This window comes from Lissotriton helveticus, chromosome 6, assembly GCF_964261635.1.
Source record: "Lissotriton helveticus chromosome 6, aLisHel1.1, whole genome shotgun sequence".
NCBI lineage: Eukaryota > Metazoa > Chordata > Amphibia > Caudata > Salamandridae > Lissotriton > Lissotriton helveticus.
The window spans coordinates 500,688,163-500,705,054 of NC_136067.1; the positions used below are offsets into that span (position 1 = coordinate 500,688,163).

A 16,892-nucleotide genomic window follows, 5' to 3' on the forward strand; every position below is an offset into this window, starting at 1 on the left:
ATGGCAGTGACCCCAAGTCCCCATATCCAGCACTTAGTCGCGAATCATGAATGGCAGAGTTCACACCAGTGAATGCACAGAGAGTAGTAAGAGGAAGATGCAGGTCAGTCCGGACGAAAGCCGGGTCAGAGTCACAGAGGTGTTCAAACACTATCATCGACTGACCTGGTGTCATCAGCCCTGTCCACCGCAAGTCTGCGTCCCGTGGTGCCACTGAACCTGATATACCCAGGCTGGTGGGGCCATCCAACCAAAGCCAGAGACACTCAGTGCATGGGCCATGCTGACCACTGCCTCAGGCCTACCCTGTGGTCCAGTAGGTCATGACATGTGGAAGTGTGTCTTAGGTAAGATGTGGAGGAGTCCACACCATTGGACATGCCACATCGAAGGCGGCATCCCCTAACAGCACTGGTGCCACTAACTCGGTGCAGAATGAGTCATAGGCACTAACTGGTTGGACCTTGGTGGCGTCTGAGTTTTTTCGGCATCTCCATCAGGCTGGACCGGACTTGATGTCGACATGTGTCTTTTCCATTCATCTCCACCATAGTGACTGTTTCAGCATGGTCCTGCACCCTGCAAAATGCGTTGGGGGTACACTTCCCACTGTCCACCTAGACACTCTGCAACACGCTCCTTTTACATCTACGGAAACCTGCTGTGCAATTGTGATCCTGTCCCTGTGCCCGCAAGTCAGCGTCCTGTATGGGTAGACCCGTGCAGGTCGCTGTGCATCCGGGGCCACTAACTCTGTGCAGCACAAGTCATGGGGCCTTTAATTTTGAATGGTTATGTCCTCTGCGATGTACACTGTTGTCGATGTCTGACTGCACCAGGCGGCCCTTCCCGGCTGGTGTGCACACACCCCACACACATCCAACACAGGTGTCACTCAGTATGTGTGCCTGCTAATTAATGTGGCCATGCGCATGTGCACGAAGCCATTTACAACATCTGAGTAAGTGTGTCTGTGTGGTCATTGTGTCAGCATGATGGGCATGGGCCCTGCAACATCACAGTGTGCTGTTTTCAGCGGACATTTCCATGTCACCAAAGCGTTGGCAGTGACCCTGGACATTTGACTTCGCACGCACCCCATTGCATGCACAAGCGGCATGTGCTGGCTTGGCGAATGTCAGGTCAGTGCAGGGGTGTGCTGAATCGGCAGGGGGAGAAGGGCATGACTCTGACCTGGCCCTGGGCTGGAAATGTGGTAAGTGTGTCTCTGGGTTGGGGTGTAGTCGCCACCAGGGCCACAGTAGTCGATGTTGTAATGTAGCATGCACCAGGAGGGTGGGCCCGCAAGTACGGGGACATGTATGTGCACAAGACCGGTCGGGATCTTGGCACATGTCTGCAAAGTGTTATGTGTATCACCCGGCGGATGCATGAGTCGGTTGCCTGTCTTCATTTGCAGCACGATCCCAGCCAGCCATGGGCTGTACACCTGTGCCCGCCCTGTCTGGTCCATTGGCCTACATGCACGTGGCCGCAGACCTTCAAAGGCCAGGGTCACGTTGTTCCCAGAGTTGCAGACATCCCACCACACCCACACCAGGCCCTGTGCATCCCGTGTATGCATGCAGATTGTGAGGTCACTTTAGGGATGAAAGGTCCTTTGTGTGGACTATCAGGCGGTGGCACATCTGCAGCTCCGAGCAGGAACAGGCATGTGGCCAAAACCCTCTGACAGATACAATAGCACTTGCTTGCGACTCCCACACTCCCACACTGCGCACTGCCCAAAGTGAGACTAACGTGTACACATCCCACACACAGTCGTCCTTGGTCGTAGTTGGCGTGCGTGTAATGGCCTTCACATGTACTCCCACCTCACTCCCGGCCTGCACCCGTTGCATGCAGACACTGCTTATTGCACCGAGCTGTGCCATATAATCCACAAGACTGGCGCAGGGCAAGCCAGTGCCACTACTAGCAGAGCCACTGGAGGTGGAAGACCATCCCGGACACATGCTCAGTTCCAGTCACGTGGACCTGTACCATGCACGTCTACTGCATGTACTGGGGGCACTGCCGTTGGCAGACTTGCGGATCAGTTGCCGGCTGAGCTTCCGCCTTGCGAACGTCACCTGCAATCAGCCTGTGTTGCATATTCGGGGAACATCGTTTACGACACAGTTTTTACACTGCAGTGCCTTTACCCCGCAGCTATTACAACGCAAGTCGTTACTACGACTTGCGCTGGATGGTGCTGTGGGATAAGGAATCTTGCAATTTTATATTCCAACACCTTCCCTACTGTTACGGGGACTGGTGTTGGAATATAAAATTATAAGATTCCTAAATCCACGCCCTCCAACGCAAGTTGTTGTAACGACTTGCGTTGTAAGACTTGCGTGGTAAAGGCATGCGTTGTTACAACATGCATTGTAACAACGTACATCCGCATATCCGAGTGGTCAATGATTGTCTGCCTCTCCAACGCAAAGGTAGCTGACCTGGATTACGTCGTGTGTGTGCGCCCCCTGTTGGCCCATGACCAGGAGTGTCACCGTGATGCCCATTTATGGCATGGATGGATGTTTGACATGCAGGCTGGACACTGGACCTGGGAAATTGCACAAGTCCTCGTGTGCAGTGAGCACATTGAGGCACTACCCGATTGGGCTTTGGTGCACATTGGGGCCAATGGTTGGAGTCAGCACATCTGTCCGGGTCAGCTGATGGATTACGTCAACAACATGTAAGATGTGGTGGACGACGATCGCTCATTGGAGATGTGTGCCCATGCAGCTGCACTCGCGTTCATGGACGAGTGACAAGGTACTTGCAGCCACAACTGGATGTGGCCCATTGCACGTGTCCTGACGCATGGTTGCATGTTGGGGATCTGGTCACATGCCCCAAGTCGAAAGTGGACATGGCTGCATTGGCCTGGAATCATGATCCATGCGCGGACAACCAACGCGAGTTGGCACTGACTTGTGTTGGTGATGGCCTCCCGCAAGGTGGCAATGGGTGCTTTCCTACGTTCCTTCGTCAGACTTGCTGCTACATTGGTCTGCATATCATGGCACTTCTCTTGGCCATACTGACATGCACTTGTTGATAAAGTTTCTGCTCTTTCACTTGTCTCCAAGTTTGTTGTGTCTTGATTTGTATGCCAATGTGTGTGTCACAGACTCTCTGACTCCCTGGGTACAATGGTCTGTTGCCAATGGGGCTTGTCGGGTTGTATGCTGGCTCGGGTTGCCACCATTGTGCTTGGCTGTTGTTTTCTGTTTGGATTGTCTCTTTTCTTCAGGCTTTTGTTGTACTTATTCCCACCTGCCGTGTGTGTCACGGGCCTGGCGGTGCTTATCCCTGCTTTCCTTATCGTGGATGGGCTCTTCGCATGTTTTCTTGTGTTGTGGTTTGTGTTTTTATCTCCGTCGGGGTGGTTGTATCGCAGACATTGGCCGCGGTTTGGGCAGACCATTGCATGCTACCGCCTTGTTGTGAATTCCACGTTGACACAGGATTATTTTCCCATGATCAGCTATGATGTGCAATGGTGCGTTAGCATTTTTTGGTGATGTTTAGCACTTTTTCTTGTGAATATACCCCCAAGTGTACTAATATTTCATTGCCAAAAATTGGACTCAAATTGAGAACAGACTTCTTGTGAAAGGAATCAGATTTTGTTAGCTGGCCTATGTGCCAAAAGGTGGGCTTAAAAAACGAATCGTAAGGGACTGCAGACCTCCCTGCCTAATTAATATTCATTAGGGCGGCGGAGATTTGTGACTCCTGTGTTTACCGCAATGGGAAAGGGGTCCTAAAAAGATTAAACCATTCCTGGCATAATGGACCAGACAGATTAGAGGCCGGCAGCAGCAATATGACTACCTGATTACATACTAGGCACTACATATGGATACTTTAAAAAATCTGGTGATTACAATGACCATCTGAAGAAGATGCAGGATTCTACCTGGGAAGGCATCTTCATTCCTTGACTTTACCAAATACAGGGAAGATTCACAATGAAGCTCACCTTCTTAAGTATTGCTGCTAAAATTGGAAAATCCCTCACAACATGCATATGCATGTCTGATTCCTTCCCAGTGTTCGAGACTAGACTAAGGAAACATGTACTAGCCACTTAAGGACTAAATTAAGTTTACAACCTTTATGCATGAGTAGTTTATCTAGCAAAGACAATTCACCATACTTTACATTATTGATACCATTGGTATAATGGATCTCATAAACTTCTTCTATTCACCAGCAGTCTTCAAGAAGGGTGCTAGAAATATCCCAGCAAACTATAGACCCATAAGCCTTATTTGATAACATCCAAAAAGTTTATAGTATGGAAATTCTCACAAGATTTTGGGAGCAGAAATTTGCTAACAAGGTGCTTACGCATTTCCAAGCTAAAACTAGCATGATAGACCAGGATTTTACACTTTCTGTCCATAAAATGAAAATCAGTAAAAACAAGGCTCCCGGTATGTCTCATTTGTAGACCTGTTGGATGCTTTTGATCTAGTCTGAGGGTGAAACTCTGGAAGGTTTTGGATAAAATTGAGGTTCAATCTGGTTATTTTCTTTTGATCCAACAGCTATAGGCAGACAACTTTGTGAAGGTCAGTGAAATCGAGCTACTGGAACACTGTACTAAACACTACGTTCACTGTTGTTCTGACAGGCAGCCTTTGTGATTGTTTTTTGGTGGTCAAGTGTGAATTTCCATTTTAGAAAATCATGGATCACATTAACCTTCCTTTTACTAGGGCCTCGTATATCAAATTTATATTAGGGATTCTCCCTCTTGCTACTTTCACTTGTTCATGGACCAAAAATAGCATTTTAACTAAGTTATGCCCATGAGAGTTAAGAGCAGTTATTATTTTTTGTAGAGGCCTTGTGACCCTCACGGGAGAGTAGTCACCCTATACAAACTTTGATTGATGGAGCTTATGCTAAGCAAATTGATTGGTGGATTATCCCTCTCTGTCTTACTATGGGAATCAGAGATCGAAATACTGCACTGAGAGTATGCAAGACAGACAATAAAAGCTGTATTGTTTTCTCAATTTCAAAATATTTACAATCAATATGGCATATATGTTCAAAGAAAGAAGACATATTAAGATTTCTAGATGTATCTAAAAAACACACAGAGAACTTTAGTTATTATTATCCAAATGCATTTTTACCAGGTCTTCCCAGCAGCCAAGTCTGGCGAGGTAGGGGGTTCCTCTTACATAATTAGGCATCCCTGCTTGCGTTTTGAAATAATATGATCTTGTTGGACTTGGCCCTTCTGGCAGGTTCCCCCCTCAACTTTTTGCTTTTTAATGTGACTTGGTGTTGGTTGTTTTTGGCTGCTGCGCACTTTAACTCTGTGTCCCAGTGTAAAGTGCGTTCGCACTCTGAGTGCATGTTGTGAGATAGGCCTGCCCTCCCATAGGAATGCATGGGGAATGTATGTGTCCAAGGTAGTTCGTGATGTGTGGGCAGTGCAGGGTCGACTTTGGTATGTGCGAATTCATAAGATTGAATGCTGCGCGATGATGCGTGCGGCATTTATGTGTCTAGTGTGGAAGTGCCACTTCTAGAAGCTGGCATGTCTGTGTCATAAATGTGAAGTGACTGTCTGGCTTGTGATTGGCTGGAGCTGGCTGGTGTGCCTGGCTCCAGGAGTCAGGACGGGCCAGCCCCAGTGGTGAATAGAGAGATTTACATCCAGATGGGTGGGAGGGGTGCACCTGGGACCTGAATAGTGCTAGGCCTTCCCTCCACAATGCTGGCACCGCCCCCTGTGGTGCTTCAGATGCCCCTAGCCTGTCCTGTGAATGGGGAGAGGGGCTGAGCACAACAGAGTGCTCCAAAACCAGTTGCATCTGGTTTTTCCTTAACCCTGCAGCCTGAGACAAAGGAAATATGTGTATAAAAGAGGGACTGTGACCCCATGATAATGTTCTCTTGTTCCTGACCTAAAAGCGGGGCCTGCTGCTGCTGGGCGCCAGGAGGATACCGCCACTGGGTGCTGCCTCCCTGCTGGAGGGCCCTGTGAGCTAGCTCCTGGGCCCAGCTGTTGTCCCCTGCCTTTCTAAGGACTATTCCTGGACTTTGCCTCCCAAAAACGCCTGGGGAGAGCTATATCCTGAGTGCTGGGAGCGCTTCTACTTTTCACTGCAGCCCGGAGCTGCAATCGCCTTTCTGAGGGATTCCCCGGCGTGTGGATCCCCCTGCCTTTGTGCAGTCGTGTGCCCCTAGGGGGTGCCCACCCCGCCAGGGACTTGGTGCCATAGTGCCTATTTTTTTGTATAGCCCCGCGGGTGCCCACCCCGCTTATTTTGTACTATTGAGGGTGCCTACCCCTCGTTTGTGCCAGGAAGGAGAAGAAAATCACCGCCGCGGTCCCGGGAATCTCCTGCCTGGCTTCCTCTGACGCAGCGAGCCCACCGCGCTGCTTTTGGTCCCGGCCGCGGGCATTGCCTAGCGATCAAGAGGCTCGTCTGACGGAAGCTTGTGAGAGCAGGGAAGGCGCTGGGCATCTCGGCCTCAGCGCTCTTCCCGGATACCACCAAACCTGCCCCGGAGGTCCTAGCAGCGAGGAGAAGGAGCTGCTGGACCCGGCAGATGGAGGAGAGAGGATCGGAGTCCCCCGAGAACCGCCCGGTAAGTGAAGCAGGGCTGGTGGGGACTACGAGAGAGCAAGAGTGGAGCCGGTCCCAACCTGGCTCATGTTCCGAGTGGGCCGCCGTTGCGGGCCGCTCCAACGTGTTGGGGCATAGTTGTTTCAGAGCCCCAAAGGCTCCAACGTAGTGTGGCAGCATTTCTTGATAATTTAGAGCCCACGAGGCTCCAACGTGAATTGGGGGCATTTTGTACCTCGAGCCTGCAGGGCTCCCACGTTGATCTGAGGGCACAGTTGTTTCCGAGCCCACGAGGCTCCCACGTTGGTTTCGGGGCTCTGTTGTTTATTAGAGCCCAGAGGACAGCCAGGAGGCACGCTGGTGCCAGGCTCAGTTCCCCAGTTGCCCAGCACTTAGTGGGCAGCTGCATCGTTTAGGCTGTTGCGCATTCTTCTTTGGTTGCCTGCGCAGGCCAGTCCTGACATTGTGGACAAAGGGCATTTTAGCCCCCTGAGAAGCCAAATTGGCCTGGGGACAGGTTCATGTGTTGTGCCCTTGCCTGGGGTACATGGTTATGCCTTATGTGATTGTTGCGCAAATGGGAATACTTGCCTAATGTGATTCATGCATAATATGCAATGCCCTTTCTGCCTATACCTCTAAATGTGTTTATGCTTAGGAGGTTGTTTTACCTAGTATAGTTATGCTTGTGAGTTCATGGTTCCCTGCGTGATATATGCCTAAGGTGGTTAGGATTGCGTGGTGTGTACTTACCTTTTACCAGTGGTTACTGGTTGTGTTCTACATTTGCTATTTGGTGCTACAATTATTCTATGCTCTAAGTGCTAGTTCTACAAAGTGCTAGTTCTACCAAGTGCTTATTCCTGACAGTGGTCCATGTGGCCCTGTCCTATGTATATAATCCCCTGTAAATTCCGCCCATGCCAGTGGCACAGTGTAAATTGTGTGTTTATTATCTAATGTGTTTGGTATAATACAAAGGCTATTTTTATATATAACCTTGTGTGGAGTTTCCTTTGTGGTGGGCCTTGGGTGTTGTTGCTGAGTGCACGCTCAAACCCTTTACACATTGCCTCCGGGATCAGCCTTACTGCTCGTGTCACGTTGCTAAGGGGGTGAGCAGGGGTTATCTTCCTTGCCCTAACTAGAGTGGTGGTTTCTGCCTGGCTTTGGCGCAAGCCTTAGCCAGCCAGAAATCCCATTTATAACAGATCTTGTCAGAGAGAATTGGGTGCTAGCTAATTGATCTGGGCCAGAGTCCAGCAAATGAACAAACAGGATACTTTGCTGGGTGTTTTTCAATGTTTTTCCGGTAAGCATAGCGGACCCTATTGAGGTTTTTGCTGACTGGTTTTAAACTTGTTTAGTAAATATATCTAGTATTTTCTCTCTTTCATTTTCCATTGCAATCAACTCAGTATGCCTATGATGTTGTATGGATTCAGCCAATCGTATTACTGTATTTTGTACTTTCATGAGCTTTCAATATTTTGATGTTTTTATGTGTGCTTTTATGGGTATGTTAAAAAAAATAAAGTTTGATGATGAAGGCAATGTGTCCAAAAAATTTAAATAACACATTTTATGCAGCACTGATGTCTAATCATTAAATACTGCAGATTCTATTGCTAGAAGAGTAAGCTGTCAGGTATCAAATCTGATCCACAGGGAATTAAACAGAATCTCTGGGAGGACCAGGGTTAGTACAGAGAAGAGAGTCTTATTGTGAGACAATTGGTTCATACATCTTCCGCTGGTAGATATCTTCAAGGAGTATGATCATTAATACAGAAAACAGACTTAAAACTGCTCGCTTTTTGGGAGTATGTGCTCTAAATTAATTCTGAATTGTTTTCCGGCCAGCATTACGAAGGCTTTTGGCATCCAAAGTTCCTCTTAAGTGGATTTGTCAAGCTCTAGTACACACCCTACACCTACAGTCTGGATCTGCAGCATTTGTTACCTCGTTTTGCATAGCTAGAGTTCGACTTTTGATTACTTCATTTACTTTCAACATCTGGTTCTTTTCCATTCTGAAAAGAAACAAAGGGGCATATTATCAAGAACAGCGTTAAAATTATCACCGGTTTAGCGGCAGAAAACTGCTGCTAAAGCGGCGAAAATGGGCTTGATAATATGCCCTGGAGAATTCCAATAGAAGCCCATGTTCACACCAGAACATGGACTTCTATTGGAATTCTCAAGGTCATATTATCAAGCCCATTATCCCCGCTTTAGCAGCAGTTTTCTGCTGCTAAACCGGCGATAATTTTTAACGCCGTTCTTGATAATATGCCCCTAAAGAACCATGCACTGTATCTGCCTTTGATATGGGCCCTCAGTATTGTCATTCCCTTGCCGGACCCACCCCTAGAATTCCCTTTTTAGGTTTTGCCTCCATAGGGGCATATCAACAAGTGCCTTATCGCTGCTTTTTTGGCTTTAAAAGCAAAAGAGCGGAGATAAAACTATCGCCATATTTACAAGTGGGTGCTAACATACATTAGCGCATGTTAGCACCCGTTTTCCCGAATCCTCATTTTGCATCTCTAATGAGATGCAAAGTGGATGTCACTGGGCAGTGCTGCATGTAAATTATCGCTGATATGCACATCACGATATTTACAAGGAGGCCCATGCATTTTATCAGATGTTAGTTTTTGGCAAAAACTGCCGTTTTCATCATCTGCTAAAATGCTGACTTACGTATACTTACCATTGGGGGTGGATTATGCTGATACAACCACAGGGTCGTATCAGCAAGGTTATTGCCGTTTTCCATTGAACATCACAAAAAAAAAAAAACCAGCGATGTTCCATGGAAAACACCGCTATCGCTGGAATAATTATCGCCATTGCACTATGCGTTGTTAATACAGTGGTAGCCGATAATTTCCAGTGATAGCCGTCAAAAATATATTTTCACGCTAGGCGCGCCCAGCGATAATTATCGCTGCCGCCTGATAATATGCCCCTTAGTGCTTGCAAAATTTCTTGTAAATGAAAATAAAAATCTGAACGGGCCGGCTCCTCCACTAGGGCGGAAGAGCATCGCCCCACTGCTTTCTAGTAGTGCGCAAAAGCCAAAATATAAATTGGTAATAACTAAACATTATTACGATTTTATGTTTGCTTTGCGCATTGCGGGCGGGCGTGCGGGCAATAGGGCTGGGCTGCTCTGCTCTGCTCGTTGAGCAGGGCAGGGGAGGAGTGGTTTGTCCACTCCTTAGTGCAGGAAGACTGTTTGGTAAACCACTCATGCACACTCTGTCCTTCTCCATGCAGGCTGCATTGCAACCTGAATGGAAAACATGGCCACCCCATTAGCCCCTGGCTGGACGGCAACCTGACCAATCACAACACTGCTTGCAGCATTGTGATTGTCTATGGGGAAGGAGCCTGACTGGCTGCTTCCTGTTCCTGTCCGAGGCAAGAGAGCAGGAGCTGGGAAGACGCCGGACCCAGTGCTGCAGAAAGGTAACTTTGATTTTATTTTAATTGTTTTTAATTTCCCCACAACCATTCCGCAACACCCCCTGTTATTGCCCCGTGACCCCTCGCACCAGCATCCCCACCCGCAAGCAATCCCAGCCACTACTGAATCTGAAAAGGAGCTTAGAGCCTGCTTATTACTTACCATTGGTTGGCTTATACATAACTCTTGTTTCCTTGTTTTTGATTGGTCTTCGCCTCCTGCTCCTTCCTGCTTCCTCCCGGAACTTCGGCATAGTGTCTGCCATAGAGCGTGGACCTAGTACACCTTCCCTTCTGCAGCCAGTGTCTGTCCAGTGGCTGCAGGATCCTAAAGATACTTTAAAACAACTTGTGCATGTGAACTCTTGAAGAACCCATGTCTCTGCAGCCCATGTGCCACTCTTCTCCTGCTCCTTGGTGTTGCTTTTAACTCTCCTGCCCCTGACTACTGACCATTGTTCATGCTCCCCCACTCTCATTACGTTACTCTCCCTGTACTTCATGAAGCATTTAAAAATAGGCTAGTGGCCAGTCTGCAGGGCCAGACTGGGAACAGAAACCGACCCTGGCAAACTGCTCAGCAGCTGGGAGGGAGGCAGTCGAGCAGTTTTGTTTCAGTGGGCTGATATTGCCGGCCCGTTAAAAAAAACGCCACCCTGTGTGTCAAAATTTGCCCCTACCCTGGCGGCCCACCGGGGAAACGCCTGGTGCCAGCTACGCCCAGTCCGTCCCTGCCAGTCTGAAGCGCTATATAAAAAACTGGTTTTAAATATGACATCCCACTAACCATTGTTGGTGCGCCCTCCCTCCCCCCAAGCGCTATGTAAATGCAATTACAATACAATACAATTTATCCGAGGTATACATCATAGTGTCATCTGTTACATTTTTCTATTTCCATGCAACATTCCAAAGGAGATCAATATTAATACAGTATAATTTTAGCAAAACAAGTAACCCAGTAAAGTAGGAAAGAATAGCGATGGACATACCCTCCACAATGAGAAAAACACTGTTTTCCTTAGAGATCCCTCAACCACTAGGGTTGCCCTTGGTGGCATGCTTCATCATTGGGGTCCTTCCCGATCCGCAGATCGAGGCGTGCTTTGACCAGACGAGATACGTAGGAGCACTTTTTTGGTATTTGTCTATGATGAAAACGAAGTTATGGGAGGGGAGACCAGCAGAGCTTGCTCCCATGTGCTCATGACGGTACATCCAGGGAAAGAATCCTCCTAAGCTGAAGGACTAGAAATTCATGTGGTGCAGAGGGACGCTGGGTGGTGGGTGGGTTACAGTCGGGTGACCTCACGTTTCTTTCAATGTTATAATAAGGCTTTTAGTGAAGTACAAAGGGGGGTTTTCATAAATCAACTTGAATGCCATGGAACGCAATTAGTTACTGCGCCCTGGTTATGGCAAAGTAAATATGCTGCTTTCAGTAAAGGGAGGAGTATGAGCCTCAGGAGGGCAAGGAGGAGAGCAAAAGGGTGCATCTCATACATTTAATTACCCTTTTCAGGCAGGGAAGGAAATGCTTCGCTGTTGTTGTAGTCCGTTTTACACAGAGGCAGTGCATTGATTAGGGTCTAGACTGTAAAATGGAACCCGAGGACTCATCTTTCAAATACTGAGTAAGAGTTCTGTGACTGCTGTAACTGAACTGGTGGTTATTAGATGAATGTTGCTGCTAAGAATCATTGGCAGGTGTTTAGCTGAGTGGGAAGATATTACGAAACCAGGATGAAAGAATGTGGGTAGGAATGGAACTTGTAATGAAAAATTAACTTGTGATGCAAATAAAAAAAAGCACATCCACTCTGCCCTTCTTTGCTACAATAAAAATGCTTTAAATATGTTACCAAGTGATACTGTGTCTTAACACGAGGTAAGACAGCAGCTTCTTCGCAAATTACGAAAACGTCTGAAAAATTACCTTTTTTAGTTGGAAGGAAGCACCATTTTTGGCCAATGGCGCGGAAACTACTATTACATTATGTAAATTAGCGCAAGAAACGCAATGACTCGATTATGATATCATTATGTATGTGTACGTTGCCCGTTTTCTTTTCTTTATTTCGTATCATATCAGTGTATGCTTGTGTTTTAGGCTTCATCGGATGAATATCGAATAAACCCTTTGACATTCACATTTGTGCCATCAGTGGGAAGGCTTCCAGCCCATTCCCAAGTTGCAGAGACCCCTAAGTCCATTTTGAAAGTTTCAAAGGAGCCAAAACCGGTAAGACAGCAAGTTTGTCAGGTATTCTGTGTTTCACTTCTAATATTGTTGTATATGTTTATGACAAAAGAGTATCCTACTTTCGAATGCTGATAAAACACGACTCAGGTATTGCTTTAATGTTCTGTGTGAAGATTGGCTGGGGTGGCTGTCCTAAGTTGGTACATTCAATTATTGCTCACTCACCCTAAGACGACAGTGGGACGGTCTCTATGACCCGGGGCCCAGTGGAAGACTGGACTTCAGGTTAAAGGATTTCGATGGGGTCAGCTGTGGCTACGCTGTCGGAAATGCTCACTTATATATCGATAAATGTGGTGTGAAGTTGCTAATTTTGTAATTGCCCTAAATTCACAAACTAAAACCGATCCTATAAAACTGGATCTGCCACAAATAGCACACATTTAGGCAGAGAATGTAAAGTGGCACCTGATGTGAAAGTGGCGATTAATAAATACTTGCCTCTAATTTGACTCAGCAACTGAGCATAATGGTGAATTTACATTGACTAGAAAGTATCCATAGTGAAATAATCCTCACTTTTTAGGTTGAGCATTTGAGACCTCTTGTATATACTTTAGTACATACTTATGTACTTTGGTATATACATATATGTGTATGTACTTTGTGGGCTCTGGAGATCAGCCCTAGGACTTGTCTGCTTCTGCTTAGGGACTTTTTTTCTGTTCAACTGCCTCTATTTAACTGTCTTGATAGAAAACGACCAGCAGAGGTCAGTAAAATACCAGAATCACTTTAGCATTCTCTAGATTCAGTCCATAGAAATGGTCTTCCACGAGTACCCATAGACTTTAATACTTTTTTCAAATCTTTTATTTTCAGTGATATGACCTCAGAAGGCCCTGATTTTATATGAAAAACAGAGCTTTGGACTATACCATTTCCCGCAGAAAGGCAATATTTCTCTCATTGTGTGTTTCCATACGTGGCGTGTCACGCAGTTTGGTGCTTACTTTCCCTCCATGTTAAAAAACAGTAGATATTTCAGCACCCAGGCTAATGTGCTGCATAGCTAAATACATATAATGTCCCAAAGGCGAGACTGATTGCATTGCAAATGCTTTTTTTTAGTATTCCTGACAGACCTTTCCCACCATAGTGTGTTGGGGGTTTGTCTTCCTCATGATCATTTGCAAGAATTGTGGTAAAACAGACAATTCTTCAGTACATAAACTATGGAGAGTTGATTATGCAATTCCACACGATCCAAAATGTTTCAAATCGTATATACCTTCTTATTTCGGTTTATGTTTCCCCTGCATCTCCAAGGCAAGTGATCAGTCATGTGTTATTTATGTGAATGTGCTTTGAAGGAGAAGGGGATGCATCAGATCTATTGAAACCTCACAGTCTGTACAAAGCAGAGCAACACAAATACACACCCAGCATTATTGTTCAGTGACACTGAGTTTACAGGATCACAAAGCAGAGGGAATATAACTTGTTCAGGTTCAAGACGGCAATATTGAAAACATCACATAACACTTGATCAACATGCATGATGACATCCCTCCAAACTAATGATATAACTAGGGATGTGCACCTGAGTAGTTGGGTAAATTCAAGAGCGTCTCCCTTAATGAGGTTTCTTGGACTTCATCCAATTTTGCCTGGATTTCCTCCGGAACGATGTTTCGTGAAAATTCAGAAGGGACAGCTGGGTTGTGAGGTGGTTCCTGCCATGAGAAACCAGAAGGCAACTATGGGGAAAAGAGGTGATGCGAGGCTAAAGGGGACAGCCTGACTGGAGGGGGAGGCAGAGGACATTTCATCATGAAAAGACAGCATGTTCATTTGGGATAAATAAGATCAATTCCTAAGAGCTGAAGTCTGTTATTTCCATGAATGACAACCTGTATTTTCTTTCCACAATGCCAGTTTTATTTTCGGTGCATGCATGTTTGACCTCTTTATTTCCACTTATCATTTTAACCAAATGCTGCCTTGCATGACTGCCCCACATGGATAGATTTTTATTTTCAGTCCCATTTAATATCAACTGGAAATACCAGTGTTGCCCATAAATGGCAGTGATTTTTACTGATGTTATACAGTCGATAGCCAGACTTATGTTGAGAAAGCTCACAAAGTTTTGCCCGTCCCACCACTATACAATGGAGAGCCTCAATTATATCATACAACACAAAATTTTTCAGGGATTTGACCACTAGTATGCAACTGACACCTTTAATTATGTTAAGAACCTCCACAATATATTAACAACTGGTCACTATTAAGCAAGGATAGCCATATTGTTGTATAGACGTTACACAAGGAGCCACATATGGGATACTACTATGCCAGATACTGCCAGAACATTGATAACAATCATTTGCAATGTACTAGGTCTCACATTTAAGTGAGTTTGAGCTATTGGCATTGTAAATGACGATGCCTTTTATTTAGGTTTTGGTTTTTAACCCCTTCGCTGCTAGGTCTTCCCTGTGTGCTAAGATTTTTTGGGGGCTATTTGGGGTAGTGCGCATTTAGGCCCCTGTAACTTTTTGACCACATAAGGTATCCAGGCCAAAATTATGACTATTTTTTCAAACATCACGGGGATTCTAAAGGTACCCAGGGTTTGTGGAATCCTCTGGAAGGGACCCAGAAATTAGCCAAAATACAGCTAAATGTTGTTTTTTTTGGGAAAAATGTGAAAAAAGGGCTACACATGAAAGCGTCTGTTTTTTTACACCCAACCTGCATTCCCCAAAGTCTTCCGAGAAAAAAGGTACCTCACTTGTGTGGGTAGGCCTAGTGGCCACGACAGGAAACGATGCAAAACGCAACGTGGACACACCACAATTTCACAGTGAAAAATTACACTTTTTTGGCAAAGTACCTAGCTGTTGTTTTGGAATTCTAGCTCTGCCGGCACCTAGGGAAAGCTAGCAAACCTATACATTTTGTAAAACTAGACACCCAGGGAAATCCAGGATAGGGTGACTTGACGGGCTCACACCCGGTTCTGTTACGCAGAATCCCTTGCACACCTAACAAATTATCCAAAAAAATCAAATTTTCCTCACATTTCTATGGTGGAAAGTTCTGGAATCTGCGTGGATCTACAAATTTCCACCCCCCTGCGTTCCCCAAAGTCTTCTTTGAAAAATGGTACCTCACTTGTGTGGGAAGGCCTAGAGGCCGCGACAGGAAATGGTGCAAAACGCAACGTGAACACACCACAATTTCACAGTGAAAAATTACCCTTTTTTGGCAAAGTACCTAGCTGTAGTTTTGGAACCCTAGCTCTGCCGGCACCTAGGGAAACCTAGAAAACCTATAACATTTTTAAAACTAGACACCCTGGGGAATACAGGATGGGGTGACTTGACTGCCTCTCACCAGGTTCTATTTCCCAGAATCCCTTGCAAATCTAAACAATTGTTTAAAAAAAACAAATTTTCCTCACATTTCTGTGGTGGAAAGTTCTGGAATCTGTGTGGATCCACAAATTTCCACTCACAACATGTTCCCCAAAGTCGTCTGAGAAAACCAGTACCCCACTTGTGTTGGTAGGCCTAGTGCCCGCGACAGGAAACTGCGCAAAATGCAACGTGGACACAGCATCATTTCACAGTGAAAAATTTTCCTTTTTCGGCAAAGTGCCTAGCTGTAGTTTTTTAACCCTAGCTCTGCTGGCACCTAGGGAAACCTAGCAAAGCTATACATTTTTTTAAACTAGACACTCAGGGGAATACAGGATGGGGTGTCTTGACTGCCTCTTACCAGGTTCTGTTACCCAGAATCCCTTGCAAACCGAAATGATTGTCAAAAAACACATTTTCCTCAGATTTCTGTGGGGAAAAGTTCTGGAATCTGCGTGGATCGACAAATTTCCACTCACCCCGCATTTCCCGAAGTCTTCCGAGAAAAATGGTGCCTCACTTGTGTGGGTAGGACTAGTGCCCGAGACAGGCAAGGGCCCAAAACCAATTGAGGCGACATCAAAATTACCTATCACAAAACAACCTGGTTTTGCAAGGGGGGTCCCATGAGTGTTTTTGTCCTCTGGCTTGGAAGCCATCTAGGGAAACCTACCAAACCCACACATTTCTAAAAACTAGACACTCAGAGAAGTCCAGCGATGTATGGCTTGCTTGGGTCCCCCAAAGTTTTCCTACCCAGAATCCCCTGCAAACCTCAAATGTAACTGAATAAAATCCCTTTTTCTCAAATTTCTGTGTGGGAAAGTTCTGGAATCTACGTGGATCCACATATTTCCTCCTGACCAGCCTGGAAATGAATACCATTGGAAAGGGGAGATTTTCCCCTTTCCAATAATACCTCTCCTGTCTTTCTACATGCCCGGGGGGCTGAGATAGCCCACTGAGCACATAGAAAGTGAAACTGAAATGAGCCTAAAGGCTCATTTTAGTTTTGGTTTCTGTGCAATGACAACAGCGCGACATGCGCGTTGATCGTCATTGCAGAGAAACCAGGGAGGGGGCCTCGGGAGCTGCGGAAGCTCTTCCCCAGCTACTGAGGCTTTGGGGGAGAGAAGTAAATCCCTTTGCTGTCTGCAGCAGAGGGACTTCCTG

At 46.2% G+C, this 16,892-nt stretch overlaps 1 protein-coding gene across 11 annotated transcripts in view; it reads left to right on the forward strand.

Annotated features, from left to right (window-relative positions):
• MLIP (muscular LMNA interacting protein) overlaps positions 1-16,892 on the forward strand; it is a 1,868,253-nt gene that overhangs the window by 982,103 nt on the left and 869,258 nt on the right. For all 11 annotated transcript variants that reach the window (XM_078647952.1, XM_078647955.1, XM_078647953.1 and 8 more), the window contains one exon: positions 12,199-12,330. In XM_078647952.1, coding sequence (XP_078504078.1) covers positions 12,199-12,330 — 132 coding nt within the window. The remainder of the gene's footprint in view (positions 1-12,198; positions 12,331-16,892) is intronic.